Raw genomic sequence first — 25,607 nt, 5'->3', positions numbered from 1 at the left:
AGAAGATCATTCCCATATTCAGAAGATTTGCGTTTCTCATCACCTTCTCCAGGGCGGCATTAAAGAGAAGACTTGCCAATGCATCCCCTTGTCGCACTCCGTTTTTAATACTCAATGTATTGGACATCATTCCTCCTATTCTTACACTACCTTGTGTTTCACTCATTGTCATTCTCACCAGCCTTACCAACTTTCTCGAGATTCCCAGTTCGTCTAGAGCTTGATATAACTGTTCTCTATTTATGCTATCATAGGCTGCTTTGAAATCTATGAAGAGATGATGTGTGCCAACCCTGTATTCATTTGTTTTTTCCAGGATTTGTCTTAAGGTGAATATTTGATCTATAGTTGACTTCCCGGGAAGGAATCTGCATTGGTACGGCCCCGTCTCCCTCTGTATGATTGGGAGTATTCTGTCAAAATGTATATTAGAGAATATTTTATATCCCAAATTAATTAGTGTGATCCCTCTGTAATTGCCACACTCCACCTTACCTCCTTTCTTATATATGGGACATATGATACCCTCTGTCCATTGTTGGGGCATTTTCTCCTTTTCCCATATTCTGGTGACCATTTTCAGAAGGCTTCGTTCCAGCTCTGTGCCTCCTTGCTTAAACAGTTCTGCTGGAATACCATCTGTCTCTGCCGGCTTCTTGTTTTTCAATTTCTATATTGCAGTTTTCACTTCTTCTTTATTTGGTGGGATAGTGTTGATGTCTGGGTCCTTTTCCCCATTCGTTTCTGTTGGATTCTCTGGTATAGTTATACTAGGGTTGAGGAGACTATCAAAATGCTTGCACTATCTTTCGCATATTCCCTTCTCTTCACTTATTATATTCCTTGTCTCATCTTTTATTAAGCTTGTTTTACTACCAAAAGGCTTCCATGCCACATTCACCTCTCTATAGAATTTTTTTATTTCACTTTTGCTTTTCATGAGCTACATTTCTTGGACACTTGCTTTCATCCATTCTCTCTTATTTCTTTGGTGAGTCCTCTTTTCAGTCCTCTGTTTTTCTTTGTATTCTTCTACTATCTTCCTCGTACAGTGTGATCGCAGTCTCCTTCTATATGCTTTTTTTTCTTCAGTTACTATTTCGCATTCAGTATCAGACTTGCCTTGTCTCAATTCCAAGTATCTCTCTTGCCGATGTCTCCATCGTCTTTCTTATTGCTTCCCACTGATCTTTGATATTGTCATATTCTCCAGCGTTTTCAAGAATGCGAGTTATCTTCTCCTGATACTGTTCTCTAACTACCACTGATTCTAAAGTTGTTATATTATATTTCTGTGCTCTGGGTCGGACTCCTTTCGCTGTGTTAGACATCCTTGCCCTCACCCATGCCCATACCAGAAAGTGATCTGTATCTATGTTTGAGCCTCTGAGACTCCTCACGTCCAGTAGGTCCGATTTGTGTCTCAAATCTATCAACACATGGTCGATCTGATTTACTGTGTTTCCATCCGGCGAGTTCCATGTTCCCTTATGTATTTCTTTATGTTGGAACAGTGTTGATCCTGTTACCATATTTCTAGATGCTGCAAACAATATAAGCCTTGTTCCGTTCTCATTACTTGTTGCATGTTTGCTGTCAGGGCTAATTATTGGTCTATAAATCTGTTCTTTCCCCACCCTAGCGTTTGTCTCCAGCTGTTGTTTTAATATCATGCCCTGGGCACTCATCATATACTCATTCCAAAGATTCATAGAATATTTCTTTCTCTTCTTCTTTGGATTCTTCTGTTGGTGCATGGGCATTAATTATGGAATAGTTAAAGAATTTCCCCTTTATCCTGAGTGTTGATAATCTTGGACTAATGGGTGTAAATCCCATTACCAAATGCTTTAATTGATGGTGTACAACAAATCCTGTCCCCAGCTCATGATTTCTTTCGCTGCAGCCATAGAATATATTCGCCTCTTTCTTTTCTAAAACTCCACTCCCTGTCCATCTAATTTCTTGTAGTGCTATTACACTTTGCTTCAGATTCATTATTTGCTCCAGCATTACTTTCAGTGCTCCTGGTCGATATAGGGATCTCACATTCCAAGTACCAGTATATAGATCTGATCTACACCTTATATTTCTCTTCTTCCTTATTTTCCCTCCTTCATTTACTTGTATTCCATCCTCTTTGTCCTTTTCTATGCCAGGTCCGTCTTCCTTCTTCCGTCCGACTTTACTTTGTAGAAGTTTCGCAACAATTGGTTTTTTACAGAGCGGGCTGTCAACCCTGCGTTCAACCCCTACCAGGGGATGGGTGATTTTTAATCAGGGTTTTCTTCCCTCAGCATTTGGAGATCCAACTCCCAACTGCAAGGCAGCAGTTCTTGTTTTGCTAGTTTTGGTCTGCCCCGGGTATTTAATTTCCCCAGTGTCCACCATATCCCATGAGCATTCCCCAATCTGCCACCTAGCGAGGTGCCCGATAGGAGACTTGCAACTCCACACAGGCTTCAACAATGTGTTTACATTAAAAAGTTACTATGTATGTTGAAGTTTGGATGAGGTTCCAAGACACTCTGGCTTGTCTGTCTGCAACGTTGCAGACTCTTCAGAATTCGAACGTCTGTGGATGTTCGGTGGGTTGTCCACCTGGGGTAAAATAGTTTACATTGCACACTTCCGTTATTGATGAAAGTTATTTTGGGAGTAGCCAGAGAGCCACAAGAAAATACAACCAAGATTGTGAGTCCTGGAGGTAGTAGTTCAGCTTTCTCTGCTGTTGGAAATCTGTGTTTCCTCTTGCACCTTTGAGAACGTAGACCATGTTTCACCTAGTAACCCTAGGCAGGGGCTCTTACTGGATGCTACCATCTGAAGCCAGATGGATCCAGGTCTATTTATAAGGTGTTACTCCTTCCCCCTTCTCCTTTCCTCATCACTTGCGAGATGAGGCTCTGGACTTTGAACCGGTGGTGGTGAAGTTGACAGTAGCGTATCACATGAGAACCATTTTCGTGTTAGAGTGTGTCTTATGATTTCTGGTGTAACCTCAACATATCTTGATTTGTGGTGACTAAAGCTGTGTCATTGGCATAGCAAATAACTGACTGAAAACCAACATAATGTGGCAATTCTTTAATTGCAACAGTGAAGAAGAACAGTCCAAAGACAGAGCTTTGAGGCAAACCAGATGTGGCTTTGTCAGGGAAGAATGCCTATTTTGAATTGACATTAATTGCCTCCTGTTGTTTAGATTAGAATTAATTATTTCCAGTGCTGTATTATTTATTCAATAATATTGTAGTTTGGCAAGTAAGATATCACAGGGGATACAGTCAAAAGCCTTACTCAAATTGCATAGCTCGAGAGACAGTATTCTTATTTTCAAATCCAGTTAATGTCTGATTAATAATCTCAAGGACAGCAGAAGTGATTTTTTCCTTGTCCAAAACCATGCTGTCTACTACAAAGGTCATGTTTTTCAAAATATTCATTAAGTTCTAAGTGGAAAAACAGATTCAAATACTTTGAAATAGATTGTGGCAGTAGACACTTGTCTGTAGTACTCAGGGAATTGCTTTTTCTTCATTTGATATATAGGTACTCAAATTCTAGGCATTTATTCATAACAAAAGCAAGTGGTTTGCAAATAAGATGTTTTGTCCTTTTTATTGTGTAGTTAAGTAGCCAAATAGTCCATGCTTTTCTTGTTAGAAAATTTTGGAACAGCGTTTGCTATATCTATGGGTGTGACAAGATCCCAATGGAATTCATGACCTCTACGAAGCTGATCACCAAGTATGTTAGTTGCTGTTGTGCTTGACTTGTTTATTGTAGATCTTAATTCATTTACTGTAGTAGTAAAGTATATATTGAGCTCTTCTGGCTAAAGCAGAACATCTTTAGTTTGGGTAGAAGTGGATTCTTGTGTTGTAATATCCTAGGCAGCCTTACGTTTGTTCGGAGCTGCTCCTACATAATTTTCATAGGCAACTTGTTTGTCAAGTTGGGATTGGTAATTTTGTTTTTTTACAGATAAGCTTAATAAGAAATGTCATACTGATCTGTTCCACATTTGCTATTACTTTTATACATCTTTTACAGTGAGAGTGTCTTTTCCCCCGATACCAGCAAGGCCATTAGTTTACCATTTAAGCTTTTTACATTTTCTGTTTGGTTTCAGTAGTTGATTTATCTATGTCATTTTCATAGACAAAGTCCCAGTTTTGCATTTCTACGGCAGTCTGCGAATAACTGAATATGTTCCTCTTTCAGATCTCCAACCCATATCGTGCTTTGATCTTATTTGCAGTTACATAATCATTATCTGGCAATGTATAGTGGTATGTCTGCTATGCTGACATTGTGTAGATCTCTTGAGAAATTAACTACAATAGTGTCCAAACAGGCATTCCCACATGTTGAGCTATTGCCAATACAATATAAATTTAATGCTCTGAGTAGGTTTAAAAATGTTTTTGAGTCGGTCTCATCTGAACGGGACAACTCTGTTGAAATCCTCACATACTGGATCATTTGTTTTAAGTTTTAAAATTTTTTCTGGCCAGTTGTTCAAATTTCTCAAAAAATTAACATCACCATTTGGGTATCTACTCAAACTGACAATTAAGACATTCTGCTTGATTGGTCTTATACAACTATATTCTCCATTTAATTGAGGAGTATGAGCTTACATCTATTTTTTAAAAAAATCTTTGTATTTTCTGATAAATATTGCAAACCCCCCCTCCCTCGCCCCCATTTCTACACATCATAGCTGCCAGAATGTCTTCCTTAGTTGTGGAATAATCTACTTGATTTTCTGTAAGCCAGTGTTATGAGATGCACAATACATAAAATTTTTTTTAACCCACAAAAATTTTCCAAACCTAGTAATTTATTCCTAATACTGTGAATGTTGACTTGCATGAGGGTAAGTAATCTTTTTTTTTTTTCCCTCTAAGTGATTAGGAACCTGCTTTTTACATGAAGTATTTGTACTTTGTGATGACTCTGGAACTAAACTCTTACAACCTCCTTGACTGTACAATTTGTTGTGCCCATTCGTTTATTTGTTTCAAGCCTTTTCTCAATTATTCTGTCCACCTGATCACACAGAAAAAGTTTCCCTTTGCAGTTTAAATGTAGCCCATGTTTGATGTGTAAAGATCAATTAATATTGCCTATTTCTATAACATCACAATTATCATACCATGAACAAACCTGTATGATTGAGGTGTTTATCTTGTGTACTTCTCTGCTGGCACATGAACTTGAAGTTAAATTGTGTCTATGAGGTATTGTAACAGTAATTTAATGTTTTGATTGGTTTGCCACACCACTTGAGCTGCTTAAACATGCAACATGGTTTATTTCTTGCCACGTTTAGTTTTTGGGCTGGTATCGTCTAGGACAGCACTCGGTTTTGCTCCCTGTTTCACAATTCCAGTAGCTGCGGTGTCACTATTTGTGTCATTAAATACACTAGTTAATTTCCTGCCATGACTGTCCGCCAAAATCGGCACTTTGTAGTTATTACCTAGTAGATTTTTGTTTGAATTGCCTCTGGCTTTAACTAGCAATTTAGTTTTCTGTTGTTCAGGAAAGTGTTTGTTGTTGTCATTGTTAATATTGCAGTCAGTGTCTGTGCTGCTTTTGTGACTTGACGTGAATTTGAGAGATTGTTGATAAAATTCACATCAAGATTAAGATTTTCTGTAGTTTCCTAAATACTTCAGGCAAATTTTCATATGTTTGCTTTAAAAATGACAGAGCTGATTTAATTTTAGAGTCCAGACGAGGCTCAGTCTCCAGTGACCCTTCACGGGTGAGGTATTATACACCAATCATTTCCTGCAAATCAGGATTGTAATTTAAATTGTGAGGGATATATAATAAATCATAATGTGATTTTCTTGTAACACAGTTAGTACTTAAACTCAGGGGCTATATTTGTATTAAATTTTATGTTTCAGGTATGTTATAGATGCAAAGTGGTATCGTAATTTTCAACGATATGTGGGGCTTGATCAAGATCCTGAAAATCCCATAATGGAAGAATTTCCAGGTCCTATTGATAATAGTGCAATTCTGACAGGTATGTGTGCAATATATTGTTTCTATTCCTGTAACATTGTGTTGCATTTTTGAGTTTTGTTTTATTTGACTGTATGTTTGGGGACTGCTACTATGTTCTTTCTTGGTATTATGCATAAATCAGTAGTACTTCGTGCTAGCAACAGAACTACAGAGGGAATCAATATCTCCTTGTAAGTTAAATGATGGTGATGGTGTTCGTTTTCAGTTTCTTTTCTACTTGTTCGCGGAATCTTGAGTTCAGTTTTTGTTTTTCTCTACTCTCTCTCTCTCTCTCTCTCTCTCTCTCTCTCTCTCTCTCTCTCTTTTTTAAAAACTAAAGTGGCAATGCTGTATGGAATATGACCTTGGTGGCATAGGGTTAAATACCAACTGGCCTCAACATTTTGCAGTTTACAAAGATTTTATCTTTTTTTCACTTATTCTTTTCTTTTGTGGCTTTGCTATGTCTCTCTTGCATTGTCAACACGACAATTACTTCTAATATAATTGTTTTAGTTTCCTTCGGTCTTCCTTAATTTTATATCTTCACATAGTGATTGTCAGTTTCTCCTGTTCCATTGAAGAATTCTTATGTAGGAACTTATAGCATATTAAATGTTTTATTTTGGTTTCCATGATGTGTCTCCATCTTCAACTGGACGTAGTTAAATAAAAGTTAATTTAAAAAATTCTAAATTGACTCATCCACATCAGTGTGGTATATTCAGTTTGTGACCCATGGGATGTTCAGCCTAACTGTGTAAGCTAGAGTAATTATTGGAGCTATGAGCATTGTTTGACATTACATTTTTTTGTATGGAAAATTTAAGTATTATATGACACTGTGTCATGTACAGGATGTCCCATGAAAAATGGTCAATGTTCAGGGTATAACAAGAATGATCATTTGAGGCAAGAAAAGGATCTAGTAAGCAAGGGCTGTAAAATGCATACCTTGAAAGCTATGAGCACGTGATTAGTGGAAGAGGTGTGTTTAACGGCATTGAAGATGAAGAAATGCTTATAGCTCTTTAAGGTATGTGTTTTAGAGCCCACATTTACTAGACTTTTTTGCATCAAATGATCATCCCTGTCATATCCCGGAATATTGGTTGTTCCTCCTGAGACACATTGCATAAGGGTACTTTTCTAATGAAAACAGCTCATATCATGAGGGGGAATTCATTGTTTACCTGAGTTGATATATAACTTTGTTTATGGGAACAGAACACACTTGGAAATTCTGAAATTTATGAATTGTGCCTGGACATCATTAGTGAGTGTTTCTAATAAACAAACAGTTGCAGTCACTTCAATAGGCAAGTTAGCAAACTGTGCAGCACTATGAATGACTGGTGGAAGCAGTGAAGGGCTCCTGCAAAGATTGGTCAGTGAGTGCGTAACTACCATTCATCTTTCTTTGCCAATAAATTAGTGAACTGCAGAAACTTTATGCAGCACATGAGTTCACGCAACCTTTTTGTATCCCTTGTAATAATACCAATGCTCATGAGGATTCATTCAGAGAATTGATCCCATTCTTCAGGTAATATTGACACTGGGCCATTAAAGTCGAGAAAAAGTTACCCTTGCAAAAGAAGTCTGATTTATACTACATAGAGCAGACTGTAAGATTGAGCATAACATTCTTAGATAAATAATGTAGTGGGCAGTCTGGTAATAGGATACTCTGTAGTATATAGTAGTAAAAGGCATGCCAAATTGATCTGATTATTTCTACATCCTTGAAGAGACCATACATACTTGTATCTAGCAAGTGCCCTCCATAGGTCCCTTTGGAAGAATATGACTAGTAGCAAACCTCCTCTCCTTCACTCTCCTCCACCCTCGCGACAGTGCATTTTTGGGATCACCTTCATGGGCATTTAGCGTGCGTGGAATGTCCATTGTGCGACATCCTAAACAGCTTTTAGATAGTCTATGGTACATTTAATTATAGATCCTTGTGGCGATATCTAGCAGTCTTCACATTGACCTCATGATGTTTCACTGCTGTTTATGTTCTGTAGGTAGGAGGTTTTAATAATGTGACTGGACTGTGTATGTGAAATGTATTATTTACCAAAGTTTTTTCTGGACAACCTGAAGTATACTACCTGTCTGCAAGAAAAGCAGCAGAGAAAATTTTTTATTGTGTTTTACTACTGATGTACCTCCACAAAGAAGTTTAGTATATTTAAGAATGGATGAACATATGTGCAAAATTAAGATCCAAGTCTACCACATATGTCAGTCAATTGATCACATTAAAAAATTATTAAATTACAAAATATTACCAACTGCCAATTATTGGGATTTGAAACAGGTTTGTGAGAATAGAAAACACAGCATTATCATGCAGAAAAATAAAATAAAATTGTGATGCTGAAGGTACAATTGATGAAGTATAAATCACATATTGAACAGATAGTAAGGGAAGAGAGAGGTTTGGAAGCTCCATCAGTTTGCATAAACAGAGGCTGAAACACCACCAGTGTGACATAGTATTTGATATTGACAATACTCCTATTCTTGTTGAAAATTTCCTAAAGTAGAAGTAATGATCTTTGCTGAAGATGCACACAACATAAGTAGTTTCACGAGAGAGATACTAAAGTGGAAGACCGAAAAGAGCAATTTTTCAATACAATATTAACTGGAAGTTTTGCTAATGAACTATCACATATAAACACAATAAATATGAAAGAATGTGCAGGACTTTAAACATATTTATTAATAAAAAATTAATAGGAACACCATTGTTATGCATATTTTGAAACACTCCAATTGAAGAACCTTCATTATGCATGTGAGAACCAATTTTAGTGATGAAAATGTGCTACAAGCCTAATTTGAACTTTGCATCAGCAATTTCACCAAGAAGGTGTATAAAAATTACAATTTATCCCTTCCGAAGTTTTTCAGGAAAAACTGCCCACAATTTGAAAAAAATAATAGTATTTACAAATAGAACATGTGAGATAAAAAGGTGCCCCACTTACTGAACTCTGGTCGCTTAAAAATATTTAGGCTTATAGGTGCTGGTGTGCATCTGCATATGTTTTCACCCCATTGGCTTTTATTTGCTTGTTTACCTTATTTGTGATTCAATACTTCCCTTTCAGTTATTATAGATATTTACACTGCATCTCACAGGCATTTTATAAAACTTCATTCAGCAGTGTTCCTTTTTAACACTTTGAACAGGTTTTAATTGTTTGCAACTAAAGTGTGCAACATTTGTTTCCAGACTATGGGGAACTCCGAGAACACCTTTGTGAAGAGAATGATTTTGTTCTAGTGCCAGATGAACTTTGGGTCTTATTAGTAAAGTGGTATGGCGTTATTTACAATCAGAAACCAATTGCAAGGAAGGTATGTTAACAGTTGATTTGTTACTAACTGCAGTAATTTAGTATTGGGGTTACATATGAGATACTCTTAATCCTTCATGATTAAAGATAAGAAAAGTTGAACAATGGGGACAAAAACCATGTTACATGCTCATATAAATTATGGTTTTATCCGTTTGTGAATAGTGCATGGAGTACTATTTACTTTACATCTTGTGAAGTTTTCTAGAGATACTTTGTGCAAGGATGATGCAAGCTGATGTAATTTTGCATGAATCTAAAAGGACATAAGAAGTAATCAGAGCTGTTGTATAGAACTGCTAAAGAACCAGATGTTACAGTTTGCGTGTCACCTTAATGTGGCTCTTAATTATGCGGCAAAGTGAACTGAACATCTGTTTCCACTATTGTGTTTACAACCTAAGAAACAGTGATAGGAGATAATAATAGTGTACACTCCAGTATTGTTACAAGTTGAGAACTGTCTTGTGCTACATGTTTATAAGTGCCACTGAATTGATTGTCCAATAGGAATAAGAACAGAAACAGTATGTACTGTATATTTATCTTACTCTTACTACTCATAATATAACCATAAAACTATTTTCCATGTCGATGTTGATTTCTACCTCAGCTGTGTTTGTTGATTCACTGTCTGTTGTTTGATGTAGTTGATACTGATGATGAGGCTGTAACACTGTTTGCATTAAATGTTGATTGGCACTTTCCTTTGACAGTACTGCTCACACCTTGTCAGCTAGCAAATACTTATTCAAGCGTGATGGGTATGAATACACATTTCATCAAAATAAACCACTAGTTGCTTTAATTCAGATGCTTACACCTGATTACTCACTTATTTTGGTCTCTTTTACTACCAAGATCAGATAGACAGAAAGTTTCTCTCTCAGAGGTTACTTACTAGCCTTGAAGACCACTTCTTTACTACAAAGCTCTGAAGTTTCTTCAAAGCTGATGTATCCTTGTATTGTTCATAATATCATAGTAATTGTTGCATAAAAACAGATTCATCCATAGTGTCAATGACATATTTATATATGCCTTGCTGCTTTTCCTTTGTGGTAGATACTTGAATCCTACTCAGCTTGGCATCATATCCTTAATGTAATTTACACACCATCAAATCACTCAGCTTTGGTACCATGTTTCATTGCTTTCATTATTGTGCTATTTCACCTTTCTCCTCCTCATAATCAATTAATGTAATGATGTTAACAGTAAGCTGTTGCAACTGCCCATGTAGACATTTTCCACTATCACTTTCCATGCTTGTACTTTGAGGTATCAGTGTGTACTGCTTTGAACTGGAACATGGCCAAGTTGGATTTCCTCCATGATGAAGTCTATGGTGTGCTCTTCTGAATAATAATTATCAGCTCTGTCTTACAAAATAACAAATCTCATGTGAATAGGAAAGAAAGTAGAACTGGTTCGCTTTAGGAATAGTACATATGAACTGGCCAGTTCAAAATATCTAGGATGTATTGGACGTAGACAGCGAATTGAATATGGGATTGATGCAATATGGCTAACATGTATTAGTGTTTTGATCGGAGTTATTGCACACTGAAGTCTTTTCCACCCAGAGCTTTAGACAAACCATGCACAATGAACCACTGGTGTTGTCATAGTTTATTAAAATGTGGTGCTTGTTTTGGGTTGCATAATGGCTAATGCTAGTATTGCACATACAGTTGTAATTTGTTATTAAAGTATGCCATCTCTGATACATTCTGCAGTAGATGTTACACAAAAGTAGAGTGGTGAGCATATTAGAAGGTGAGTGGTGGATTCTGATTTGTGATGATTAAAATTTGAAAGGAGAAGGGTGATCTGTAATGGATACATCATCATTCTTCTGTAAAAATTGTGGATGAACTGAAAATCTGTCACATTGGTTCAAAATTTGCTATATATTGGTTTAGTCACTGAATAAGCAAAGATTAGTGATCAGAAATACCCAAGGGTGGGAGGATCAGGTGAAGACAAGGGCATATGTCTCTCAGAAATGAAGTTGAGCTGGGCACATGAATATTAAGGGGGAAATTTCCTCAGACTGTACCATTGACTGAGGTGACAGGAGCATTGTCTTGAAAATGATTACTGTGTCTAATTCATTTGCTTTTCACTGTATCTTGAACCTAATGTCTGTGTACTTATTGCCTTTTTGCTCCCTAGCCCAGCAGTGGGAGATATCTGAAGACTTTTAACCAATGGTTTATGTGCTTTAGTTTGTGCCAACCTCTGTGATCTAACAGTGATAAAACAAAGCAGTGAATGCAACACTTTTGCACAACACTACCATACCCATAGAAATTTAGGAAATACACACATATTGATATCTTGTGTGTTTTGTGAAGTGTAACCATGGGCTTAATGACATGTTCACCGGTGAAAGGATTTCCATGCATACATGACAAATCTAAGTGATTTGGTATTTCAGTGTCAGAACAAGAGAAAGTCATCAGGTTTACTGGGTGATTCAAACACTATTGCAGACTCCTTTTATTTTTCTCCCTCTATTCCTCATCTTTGTTGAGGATTGGAGTTCATTTCTGTTGACCAGCACCTAATCACAAGTGATTGTATTACATTCCCACTCAGTGAAGGTCAAATTCTGATACTTGAGATTGTCACACATTTCTTGTCTGTGGCAGTCATATGATGGAGTGACATTAGTAACAGTCACAGTGCAGTGTGTCATTCTTTACTGATGTGATACATCTTGCCTTGATTCATGAGATTCTGAGATATATAAACCTGCACCACCCCCTTGACACTGTTTCAGAAGTATGTTACTTATCCCTCGATTTTTGTATGAAACAGCAAGTTTGTGTGTTACCCAGTGTTTTGCGATACTTTATTTGTTTTGTTTAAGTAAGCTTATGTGATGATGATGTTTTTCCACTCTCTCTTGTAAAATTCACATGATCCCTTTGATGTACCCCTTTTTGCATTTTTGGGATTGTTGTATTTATTGATATGTTTGAGCTATGTTATCTGTGATGGGAGTGTATATGTTTTAATAGTAACTGGGAAGACACAGTTAAGATCTTTGTTATTATTTTTTATTAATGGTGGTCAATTTACTGTGACTGGGTAGGTGTATAACAATGAGGGTAAGGACCTGGCAGTGTTTGGGGGGGGGGGGGGGGATGGACACCAAGGTAGCACCGTAGTCCATCTAAATGCATGATGTTGATGTCTTGGTCTGATGCCGGGCTGCCCTATTTTCAACACTTGCATCCAGTGACATACTTGAAAATCCTTTCTGCAATACAGTGAGTGAGGCAATACTGTACTTAGCCAAATGCAAGCAGCACCTCAGAAACGAGGCTTGTTTACCCATCATACGATGGATAAAGTATAAAGTGGCCCAACCTCTCAGGGATTTGCTGGGATAGTACTTATCCGAAGTAATTTGAATGGAATTAAGTTTAACCTGTTGGACACTTAAAACTATTGTTACTTTGCAAACACTGACTGCTCTGAGAATTCGTTATATCAGTCAAAATATTCCGAGTGAAACCAGGGCAACAGGAGTCACAAAGACTTCTAGACTGTACCGCAACTTACGCTCTAGTCGTACGTCAGTCATTCCATATAATATGATTTTCATTTGAAGCCTTTTTTTTCCCCCTCCAGTGAGATATAGTGTTTTCACTCCAAGAAAGTTACATTTTGGCTAGATAGAGTATCACACTTGATTTAAAGGATATAAATTTGACAAAGACCAATCTACATGTTCAAGACACTGATTTGTATCGTCTCTGGTACAGGTTAGACAGAGTATTTTATTAGATTACTTTTTTAAGATTGTAAACAATATGATTTACCTATACAGAGTCATTTCCAGCACAAGTGATCTTTACAAAGTGCGAACTGTAGTTGTTGTCACCATTGCAGAAAATCTTTCTTCTGCAGCGTCTCCTACATCTGTCAGTGTTGTTCAAGAAACAAAATAGGGCATGGCTGCCTAGAATACAGGCAGCTGTAATAAGAACTACTTGCAGGTAGGCTGTGAATTGCTGAATCACAGGCAAGTCTCGCTATGAAGAAGCCCCCAATAATGTGGCAAACAAGAATACAAATTTACAACACATAATAGAACAAAAAGGTGTAAATAACTGTCAGATTAATATATGCACATAAGGAACACACACCACATCTTTCTCATTCGTAGTAGTGTAGGCTCACTGGCTGGATACCATCATACATCCACAAAGAAATTGATTTAGAAATGAAGAGCGAAAGTACAGAACAGAAATTTTATTTTAGTATCATAAATGTATACATACTGTTTTTAATCATCACTCAGATGATTCTGAGTCATTGTCACTCAGTTGCTTGATGCTACTCTCTCTTTGTAGAGATCATCGTCCTCTGTGCCATCAGAAACATGAGAAACACAGAATTTTTTAAATGCTTGATAGACAGTTTTATTTGGTATGCATTTCCAAGATTGCTCAATCCACACTCACACGTGAGTCAAGCTTGCATGCTTAAAATGCCCTGTAGGCTTTAATTGCCTATCTTCTTTCATTAGGCATTGCATGGACATATTTTTAAGTTTGTCCTTAAATGGTTTGTTTAAACAAACATCTAGTGGCTGTAGAATTGACATGATGCCTCCTGGAAGTACAGCCAAGCCTGCTCTACCTTCTACTAATTTTCTCTTTGCAGCCAGAGTAGTATGACCTGCATATGAATCTAGTACAAGCGTGTTCGGCAGACCTAGCAAGGCGCCAGAAAGACACTGCCATACAAGTTTAATCCACCCTAATACCAAGTCCTCTGTGAACCAGCCACTTATATTAGCATGCACAATAATGCTTTTTTGGAAATACCTCAGACTTAGGTAATGTCTTGCATTTAAAAACGGTGGCCATCGGCTGATCAAGCAAGCATGCAGACATGCACTGCTTTTCACCACCAGCAGACAATATTCTAACACCTTTGTTCCCCTTTGCTTCTACTGCGTAACTTGTTGACGTATCAGAATACAATGGAGTTACCTGTCGGACCAAGAAGATAATTATTTTTGGTGTGCTGTGTGATTATGAAATACTGAAATTAAAAACATTTTTCCTCGTAGTTTTCTGTGCAATTGAAGTACACCTGTGAAGAGAAATTGCCAATGTTTCATGATATGGCTAACCCACTTGCAGCTTCCTTTGATATTTATCATTTTCTGCTGTCTGACAACTTTGTGTGCTTTCACTTGGATAATTTCTCTACAGAAGGTTAAGCACTTCTTTCACTGCTACCCAACAAAATCATTCAGCACAACATCTAATGTATAATAGTGGCCATGTTTTGGTCTGGAAAATGTCTTTCTATTGCTGAAACAAGTTAAAAGTTGTTCTTTATGCTGTCCTCGTCGTCTCATGTTATTCTTGTTGATTCCGTATTGCTGACCTGCAGCATGAATCAGTGTTTTCTCAGTGAGAGAACTAACTTCTCTTGGTAAAATAAAACCTGACACTTCACAAAAGTGCTAAAGTGGACTGAAACAAAGGGTGAAATCGGACTGTACCTGTGTACAAACATTGTAGTGAGCACTGCTGTCATTGGCCTAGGGGTTCGTGGAAAAACATAAATGAAGTTAGAGGAGGGAAGAGAGAGTGTTGCAGTGGGAAAGTTCACCCTTTGCATACAGTAAGGATAACATATTTTGATTCATATCAATCACCTGTAATGGTAGAAATCTCTCACAGAAGCAACAAAGTTTTGTAAAAGCTTGCTTGTGATGACACGTATGTACAAATGTGGAACTTTAGTTGTACTTGAATATGAAATTAGATTATGACAGTGAAACACTTATTGTTACACAATGAATATTGACAGCATTGAGAAATGGCTCAACGTGCATCGATATGTGCTGATAGCTTCTGAATAGAGCTCAAGTTTTCGAAATCTAGAACTTCTTACCTTTCTTGCCAGCTTTTGCAAGTTTCTTAAAAATGTCCCTTTTGATGGTGTCTATAAAAAGATTAATTTTATTGCTATGAATATTAGAAAAAATAAACTAAACTCAACTCCTCCTGAACAGGCCATGAAGGCCCAATGGTACCGACCGGCTGCCATGTCATCCTCAGCCTATAGGCGTCACTGGATGTGGATATGGAAGGCATGTGGTTAGCACACCGCTCTCCCGGCTGTACATCAGTTTCTGAGACTGGAACCGCTACTTCTCAATCTAGTAGCTCCTCAGTTTTCCTCACAAAGGTTGAGTGCACCCAGCTTGCCAACAGCACTCGGTACACCGGATGGTCAAACATCCAAGTACTAGCCCAGCCCGACAGCGCTTAACTTTGGTGGTCTGATGGGAACCGGTGTTACCACTGTGGCAAGGCTGTTGGCATTAGAAAAAATGCTGAATTCAAAAATTGGCAATAGTAAATTTGAATGTCCCCCATCATAAAAAAATAATTAACATTCAGTACCATACCCAGAACACCAACACAACAGCTTCTGTGACAAAATAACTACTGATGGCAGCTCCTAGCAGCATTTTTCAGAACTTCCTGATCTTGCCCCTGAATATTAAGCTGCAGACGCATTTCTGCACCACAAAAATCAGAAAAAAAGGTCGGCTTGTATTTGGGTAAATACAGTACTCATAGTTGTGTGGATCATTGTTCAGTTTCATATCTGCAATTAGGTTTTCCATGGGACTAATGGCGTCTTTGTGATATTGCCTTGCAAATGTCTGCTAATAACAGAAGGTAAAAAAAAAAAAAAAAAAAGGTTTAATGAACTGGTTTTTGTTATCATTGAATCACGTGGCTCTTTGAAGGAAAGAGTACTCTTTACCTAAACAGGTAACATAAATCCAGTGTATGTGAGAAGTCTTGGGGGCTATTCATAGTGGTTCCTCAACATTTCTGTGTACAATTTCCCATTTTATGATTATGCTAAAGTTTTGGATCATTGGTTACTGTTATTTTCTCTCATTACACATTTAAGACATACTTCTAAAATACACTCCTGGAAATGGAAAAAAGAACACATTGACACCGGTGTGTCAGACCCACCATACTTGCTCCGGACACTGCGAGAGGGCTGTACAGGCAATGATCACACGCATGGCACAGCGGACACACCAGGAACCGCGGTGTTGGCCGTCGAATGGCGCTAGCTGCGCAGCATTTGTGCACCGCCGCCGTCAGTGTCAGCCAGTTTGCCGTGGCATACGGAGCTCCATCGCAGTCTTTAACACTGGTAGAATGCCGCGACAGCGTGGACGTGAACCGTATGTGCAGTTGACGGACTTTGAGGGAGGGCGTATTGTGGGCATGCGGGAGGCCGGGTGGACGTACCGCCGAATTGCTCAACACGTGGGGCGTGAGGTCTCCACAGTACATCGATGTTGTCGCCAGTGGTCGGCGGAAGGTGCACGTGCCCGTCGACCTGGGACCGGACCGCAGCGACGCACGGATGCACGCCAAGACCGTAGGATCCTACGCAGTGCCGTAGGGGACCGCGCCGCCACTTCCCAGCAATTTAGGGACACTGTTGCTCCTGGGGTATCGGCGAGGACCATTCGCAACCGTCTCCATGAAGCTGGGCTACGGTCCCGCACACCGTTAGGCCGTCTTCCGCTCACGCCCCAACATTGTGCAGCCCACCTCCAGTGGTGTCGCGACAGGCGTGAATGGAGGGACGAATGGAGACGTGTCGTCTTCAGCGATGAGAGTCGCTTCTGCCTTGGTGCCAATGATGGTCGTATGCGTGTTTGGCGCCGTGCAGGTGAGCGCCACAATCAGGACTGCATACGACCGAGGCACACAGGGCCAACACCCGGCATCCTGGTGTGGGGAGCGATCTCCTACACTGGCCGTACACCACTGGTGATCATTGAGGGGACACTGAATAGTGCACGGTACATCCAAACCGTCATCGAACCCATCGTTCTACCATTCCTAGACCGGCAAGGGAACTTGCTGTTCCAACAGGACAATGCACTCCGCATGTATCCCGTGCCACCCAACGTGCTCTAGAAGGTGTAAGTCAACTACCCTGGCCAGCAAGATCTCCGGATCTGTCCCCCATTGAGCATGTTTGGGACTGGATGAAGCGTCGTCTCACGCGGTCTGCACGTCCAGCACGAACTTTGGTCCAACTGAGGCGCCAGGTGGAAATGGCTTGGCAAGCCGTTCCACAGGACTACATCCAGCATCTCTACGATCGTCTCCATGGGAGAATAGCAGCCTGCATTGCTGCGAAAGGTGGATATACACTGTACTAGTGCCGACATTGTGCATGCTCTGTTGCCTGTGTCTATGTGCCTGTGGTTCTGTCGGTGTGATCATGTGATGTATCTGACCCCAGGAATGTGTCAATAAAGTTTCCCCTTCCTGGGACAATGAATTCACGGTGTTCTTATTTCAATTTCCAGGAGTGTATATTTATGGTATATTGTGCAATACTGTACACAACCTGGTGGGCACAGGAGTAATGAAAGACTGAGGCTGTGTGAAATCCATTTGTCCTCAAGGCATTTCTAGTGTTCCGTTATGTGCATGCAATAGGCAACCATCGAATAAATCTTTTTCTCATACAAAGTCAAGGATGATGGTGATCGTGTGACAAGTTACTAGGTAGTTGAGAATTGAGAGAATCAAACTGACACTGTGACCAAGAAGGCTTATCAGAATAAAGGTATTGAAACCACATGGTTTGTTTCCACTTGAATGTGTAAAGACTTGCAACAAATTTTATTCTCACAGGACATTTTAATTGTGTGTGAGTGTGCGTGTGTGTGCTTCATTGTTTCCTTCCTTTTATAGGGTTTATTGCCTCTTCAGCAGTGAGATTACTACAGATGGTATACTCCCTTAGTTTAAAGGTGGTCATTGGATGCCAGCTACCCCACAATAGCCCACTTACGAAGTTTGAAGTACCAGTATGAAGTGAAGAACTGGGCATATACTACTGTCCCCTGTGTATTCCTCGTGGGTTCAAGGGAGCCACATTTACAGCCAATACAGTCCTTAAGAGATTAAATTGTGTTTTCTAGCTTCTTTGTGTTTTTCAGCCATATCCCCAATGTCCCTGTCTGTATAGTTGTCTGATAGCCATCTTCTTTCACATCATATTTTGGTATTAATATTTTACGATATTTCTGAATTAACACTTTCCTGATCCCACATTAACTAATGCAAAATGCAGATATATTTGTGGGTTGAATTTTCAGTATAATGCAAAGTCCAGAAATTGTAGTACACACAAATGATGCTACAAATGCAAAGTAATGTTTCTTTGAAGATCATATTCTGTTTTATTTTTTTGAAGTCTTTTTGTCCATATAGTATTCACTTGCCCACCATTTCTTTATCTCTCAGATTTATTACCAGAGGCTCAAATTGTTCACCTTCTGTTTCTGGAAGTGTGTGTTTTGGGTGTGTCATTGCAAATTTTTTCTGATAGCTTCACATTTAACTTTATTTTCGTTTCCAATGAAAGTTTCTTGAAATCTCTCTGTGGAAAAAAATGAAAATATAAGCTTATAATTGCTATGTACTGATTGTTGGGAGCTAAGTTTGTGTGTAAAATATTTTATTATGAAAATACCTCTATAACATGATATTTACATCAGTTACAGTTCCAGAATCACTGTGACTCATGAAAGACCTTTAATTCCAGGTTGTTGAGTTTGGCGCCTTTACTAAAAGCTATAAAGTTGAGATCTACCTTTTGAACCTACAGTTTGCCAAAGATTTTGACTTTGACTTCATTTTGACGCACAAATTCAGCAAATCAGATACAGTGGGTAAGCATCTTCATTGTCAACTATATTGTTAGTGCTCTTTCACATACTTCTGAAGAAATTATAATCCAATAAACAGTCAACACCAATCACTTGCATAATTTAGCTTTGTGTTGAGCACTTTGTTGATTTTATGTACATATTTCTGCAACTGAACCGAAGAACCTCTGCACGTTATGAATTGAGTTTTTGCTTCACTGTGTTCACTTTATTTAATTTCTCTTAGTTATTTGTGTTGTGTCACTGCAGCTGTTGTGAGATACATTTACTACTTTTATAGTTTTATATTGAATTAGTTTGTGAAAGTCATCATTATTGCCCTTGACCGTTCAAACCATTTATTCATAAAATCTTCTGTTGCAGTTTTGGCCATGTAGCCATTTGAAGTGGAATACAGGAAAATTTGATGCTTTAGAAAACGTCAAAATAAAAAAAGTGCTATACTCAACTTGGAAATCACTATACACCTGATATTGCGCTACTACAGAATAGTTGCATGTAAAAGCTTAATGCTCTCTGCTTCTTTGCCCATATCTCCTGGGGTGCGAATTGTGCTACTGTTCTATGTATTTCCTGGGCTCTGGTCTCATCCTGAGTGGACTGTGGTTGCCAGGTTCATGGGTCAGCTCGACCCAGTCCATCATTGTGGAGCTCAACTGGCCATTGGCTCCTTCCAGACTAGTCCCGTAGACAGTCTCCTACCTGAAGCTGGGATCTCATGTCTTCTGTTTTGATGGTATCACCATTTGACAGTTCCCTGATCATCCAACATATCCTTTTTTTTTCCCCCGTATGAGGTTATCAATGTCAGGTGGGATTTGTGGTTGGAATGTGCCTTTCTGCCCTCTCCAGAGGATCTCCACCTCTCCTCCATGGAATGTGCTCCCCATGTGTTCTCGCCCCCCTCCCTGGTGTTTGGTGCCGAAGCGATGAATTCGTGCCGATCTATTTCAAGGCCCTGAAAGTCTGTAGCCCCAGTCAGTTCTTCAGGAGTTTTGGGCTGCTACCATCTGTATCACTGATGGTTCTAAAGACATGGATATGCTTTTGCATCCCCTGCCAGTAAGGAACACCATTTGTTGCCAGGAACATGTAGTGTTTTTACAGCACTTCACTTTATTAAATGATTTCTGGGTTGTCTTTCTCTGTGTCTCAAGTCATGCGAATATCCCAGGGAATGAACTGGTTAACGATGTGGGTGGAGGAGGAATTACTCATCCCTATTCAGTTTGTTGATCCAATGTGTGGATTTGAAGGTGTGTACAAGAGCTCTGCTCACTCAAGAGGTGGGAGAACATCTGTCTGGCTACTGTCCCCTCTAATTAACTCCACACTATCAAGAAGCTTGCTACTGCTAATGCTCTTCCTTCCATTCCTTACAGAAGGAGTCCACTGTCCTATGTCGCCTCTGCATTGGCCATACCAGGTGAACTCACGGGCTTATTTTATGTAATGAGCCACCACCACATAGTAGTTGTGGAGCCTAGTAGACAGTAGCTAATATTCTTTTGGAATGGCCCCTGCTTCTCGCCCTCCATGCGTAGCTCTCCAAATTCTTTGCTTCACATACTGGTAGATGATCCACGGATGGCTGAACTGGTTCTCCCTGAGATTGGTTTTTATTTTCAGGTACAGGGTTTGAAGCTGCTTTCGAGGCAGGGGGGTTTGTATTGGAGTCTCTCTGGCTGCATGCTGGATCTGGGGGCCTCGATGCTATCTCCTTGACAAGCTCACTCTTTCATCCCTTTTGTACTCCGTTTTCAATGCTTTTAGATGCGGTTTGTCTTCTTTTCTGCCACACCTTATTTTCTATTTTAGGGATAAGACTCTGTTGAATAGTGGGTTCTCTTTCAAGGAATTGACTATACTGAAACAGTGATGGAACGTGTGTGAGTAGGACTACTCCCGTTGCATGCAGAGCCATGGGGCCACCCACCTGCTGCCTTACCTATTTCTCTCCCCTTGTTTTTATTAGTGATGGTCTTTGCCTTCCATCAGGCTGTCAGGATTTGGATCCAGGGTGGGGCTCTTCCTGTTATTGGATGAGCCTTGGGAGACCTCTAGTCTGCTCCGACCTCCATGCTGGCCCAATCCATACACTTCTCTGTGAATTCTTTCTCAGCTCTGTAATCAGGATTGGCTTCAGTGCCTTGGTCTTAACACTCCTCTGTACTTTCATCATCAGAACACATACTTTGTGGACGTCCCTAATTCCGAACGAACTACCCTGGGATCGAGGTACTGATGACCTTACTGCTTAGTGCCTTAACTTACATTCGGCCAACCACCCAATGTTGCACTAGTGGATTTTGTGAATAAATTGCATAGGCTACAATGGTCTCTTTCAAAATGGTGTATACAACTCCGAATCCCAACAATAAAAAATTAATCAGAATTACATTGTGTGCTGTTTGGATGTGGAACATACACAAAATTTAGTAATTTAGCCAGTCACCTCCAAATATGGAAAATACCAGGGGAGCAGAGATACCAGTTTCAGAATGGTCTAGTAGTGATAGAACTCGTAGGTGGAGACTGTTTCACTTTGTGACTTGTGCATAGACTGGGCTATGGCATGCAGTGTGTCTGAACCTGCCAGCTATCACCAGATAATGAATCACAAACCATATCTGTATTATAGATCCCTGAGCAGAAGGCGAATGAAGGCATTAGCCACTCAGCTGTGTTGTGCCTTAACACCGTATATAAGGCACTGTCCATTGTTTATAAGAGACTATCAGTTGCCATCAATTACTTCTTATGTTAATACTAGGGCCATTGATGATACAAGTCAATACTAATGAGGTATCCTCTACAAAAAGATTGTTGCAGAGTTCAGTACAAGTAACTACTTAAAAGCTTGTCTTGAATAGTAACAGAAAATTGATCATTCAAAAAGATTTCACCAAGTTTTTTTTTATAAGGTTGCAAGAAATTGCCTGGGATCTCCAGAGAATGTTTTTTGTTTCTTGCAAGCTATCTCCAGACAATGTTTCTTGTAGAAACATTGAATGCTCATCAAGCTGTACACTTCAGGATGAAAAATCACCTGGTAATTTGCAGACAGCCCCAAAAATTTGTACCACACTGAATTTTGGTACTCTCATTATTTGGAGTAGTATTTTAAACAACAACTGTTATATGGGAACACAAAAAGAAATACAGGTGTCTAAAAATGAGATTGGCAGGAACTGCAAAATGACAAAGCAGAAATGGCAAGAGTAGAAATGCAAAGCTGTAGAAGCATGCATGAAGCCAGATGTTGCATATAGGAAAATTAAAGAAAGCTTTGGAGAAAAGAGAAGTGGTTTGTGTGAGTGTCAAATGCTCAGATGACAAGCCAATACTAAACAGAAAAGGGAAGGCTGAAAGCTGGAAGGAATATATAGAAGGGCTATACAAAGGAAACCAATTTGAAGACAATATTATGGAAAAGGAAGAGGAAATAGATGAAGATGAGGTGGTCCTTACGGTAATTTGAGAAGAGTTTGACAGGAAACTGCAAGACCTAACTGGAGACAAGGCCCCTGGAGTAGATGAGATTCCATCAGAAGTATTGAGATCCTTGGGAGAACCAACTATGGCAGAACTATTTGACTTTGTATGTAATACTCTCTGACATCAAGAAAAAATGTAACAATGCCAATTCGAAAGAAGGTAGGCATTGAAAAATGTGAATATTATCAAACCATCAGTTTAATAAGTCATGGCTGCAAAATAATGACACAAATTAATTACTGAAGAGTGGAAAGACTGGTAGGTGCTGACCTCGCAGAGGGGTTGGTTTGGATTCCATTTTTTGTAGAGATGTAGAGAGAGTTTTTAACAGTGTCCACTGGAATACATGCAGTGAATTTCTGAAGGTAGTATAGATAAAATACAAGGTGACATGCTATCTATATAGCTTGCGCAGAAACCCGACTGTAGGTACAAGAATTGAAGGGCATGAAAGGGAAGCAATAGGGTGAGAAGGAAGTGTGACAGTATTGTAGCCTTTCTCAGATTTCCCCTATCAAATTCTTCTCGTGTTATCATATCTACCACCTCATATTTGTCTTTCCTCTTCCTTTTCATAATATTGCATTCAAGTTTGTTTCCTTTATATAGCCCAACTATATATACCTATCACCTTTCAGCCTCCCCTTCTCTGTTACTAGCTTGTCATCTGAGTTGTTGAAATAGAACAGGCAGTGAATGTTGATGTATGGTGATGACATTATAATCCTGTCAGAAATAGCAAAGAACTTGGGAGATCAGTTGAACAGAATGGATTTTTTTGAAAAGAGTATATAAGATGGATATCAGCAAAAGTAAAACAAGGATATTGTAATGTATCAATTTAACTTGGACAAATCAGAGGGAATTGGATTGGAGAATGAGATATTAAAAGTAGATGAGTCGTGTTATTTGGCCAGCAAAATAACGTATGATGTTCAAGTTAGAGATATATAAAATGCATACTGACAGTAGCAAGAAGGGGATGACATCAGTTAGTTCATGGGGGGGGGGGGGGGGGGGAGGAAAGATGATAGTTATGAAATAAATTAAATTATATAGGAGAAGGTTTAGGATTAGATGGGTATGTAGGGTAAATAGTGAAGAGATGTTGAGTTGAATTGTAGAGAAAAGAAATTTATGGCACAACTTGATTAAAATAAGAGAGTGGTTGTTGGGGCATGTCCTCATGTATAAAAAAAAAAAAAAGTAATTTTGGTAGTGGTGGGAAGTATATGGTGGATAGGTGGGGTTAAGTGAAAGTTGTGGTAACCAAATATTGATTGCAGTAAGTTGGTTCAAATGTATGTAGATTTCAGTAGTTATACAGAGGTGATGAGTCCTGCACACAATAGACTAGTCTTGAGAGCCGCATCACTTCAGTTCTCAGACCAAATACAACAACAACAGATATAAAGAAAGACTGAGATTAAGATGATGTAGCATAAATGAGGAATGACACTGAAAGAGTTGTTGTAAAGTTCTTGTAGAATGCAAATACTTTAGGATTAAAGGAGACTACTCACCAAAAAGCAGAAGTGTTGAGTTGTCGATAGGCACATACAGAAGAAGGAAAGGTTGCTAGCTCTTAGAGTTATCATTTGATGAGCTAGTGGATGGAACACACACACACACACACACACACACACACACACACACACATTTTCATTCCAAGGTATCGCCAAGTGTAGAAGCAGGAAATAGCAATATGACTAAAAGTTATAGTTACATTATAAAAAACAGTGATTGCGATAAGTTTAAAGGTGCAATTGAGAAGTCAAACAAATGTTTAAAAAGCCTACAGGAAATTGTTAATATTTCGAGGTGAGAAAATACTAATCTTAAATTGAAAATTATGAGTTACAAACATAGGCTTCAAGCAGTATTAGAAGCAGATTACTAGGTTCAAAAGTGATACAGAAAACAACAAATGATATGAAACTCGTGTGTACAAGTGGTTACAGTGCACTACCTTCTTCCCAGTGTAAATAACTTCCAAAAGTGTGTAAATAATTCAGTAAAACTTCCCTGTGCAATCAACAGCCAGAAGTGTCTTAACAACTCAAAGACTTCATATTTCTCAAGAAATCCCTAACAAAGTGGACAAAAAAGTGCTGCACTCTCAACAAAATTCATTATATGAAACTAATATTGTGTGCAAAAACAGGTTTAGCATGCTATCAGAAAACAGAAATGACTACGTGATGTTGAAAGCAAATATTCCAGCCAGTGTGAAGGTCACAAAATGGAAAGTTGTAAAATTAAAGTTAGCAGCAGTCATAAACACTGGACAAAGATTCCAGAATGAGATATTCACTCTGCAGCGGAGTGTGCGCTGATATGAAACTTCCTGGCAGAGGAGCTTCTGTAAAGTTTGGAAGGTAGGAGACGAGATACTGGCAGAAGTAAAGCTGTGAGTACCGGGTGTGAGTCGTGCTTCGGTAGCTCAGATGGTAGAGCACTTGCCCGCGAAAGGCAAAGGTCCCGAGTTCGAGTCTCGGTCGGGCACACAGTTTTAATCTGCCAGGAAGTTTCACTGGACAAAGAAATGCAGTTTGCTATTTCTAGTGGACAACCACTGAAGAAAGCTAGCTATTATTTTACAGGATGTGAATATGGACTTTCATGCAGCTGGAATTGTGAAACCCAGAGCAAGAATGAAAAACACAATTGAAGATGTCTCAGGAGATACGAATATATTGAAGAACAGTGATTTTGTTCGTTTGTGTGACTGGTGCAAACAATGTAGCACATAATGAAGCCAAAAATTGTGTAACAGGTTTTGGAGAAGTTTTTTAGATGTAAATAAGACAAAAAACAATGTTGTTTTGATGATACCTCACAGACATGACCTAATATTTAATTCGCATGTTAACAAAGAGATCCACAAAACCAACATTAAAATCAAACAACTATGTTCCACTTATGAGGAATAC

At 38.9% G+C, this 25,607-nt stretch overlaps 1 protein-coding gene and 1 pseudogene across 4 annotated transcripts in view; one reads left to right on the top strand and one right to left on the bottom strand.

The window, feature by feature from the left end:
• LOC126471102 (ubiquitin carboxyl-terminal hydrolase 15-like) overlaps positions 1-25,607 on the top strand; it is a 184,954-nt gene that overhangs the window by 22,839 nt on the left and 136,508 nt on the right. For all 4 annotated transcript variants that reach the window (XM_050099175.1, XM_050099179.1, XM_050099178.1 and 1 more), the window contains exons 2-4: positions 5,928-6,049; positions 9,281-9,405; positions 19,053-19,179. In XM_050099175.1, the coding sequence (XP_049955132.1) occupies positions 5,928-6,049; positions 9,281-9,405; positions 19,053-19,179 (374 nt within the window). The remainder of the gene's footprint in view (positions 1-5,927; positions 6,050-9,280; positions 9,406-19,052; positions 19,180-25,607) is intronic.
• On the bottom strand, positions 15,650-15,767 carry LOC126472349 (5S ribosomal RNA; annotated as a pseudogene).

The sequence above is a fragment of the Schistocerca serialis genome, chromosome 3, assembly GCF_023864345.2.
Source record: "Schistocerca serialis cubense isolate TAMUIC-IGC-003099 chromosome 3, iqSchSeri2.2, whole genome shotgun sequence".
Lineage (NCBI taxonomy): Eukaryota > Metazoa > Arthropoda > Insecta > Orthoptera > Acrididae > Schistocerca > Schistocerca serialis.
Note: the sequence above shows the minus strand (reverse complement) of the source record. Positions and strands in the feature narration are given on the sequence as shown.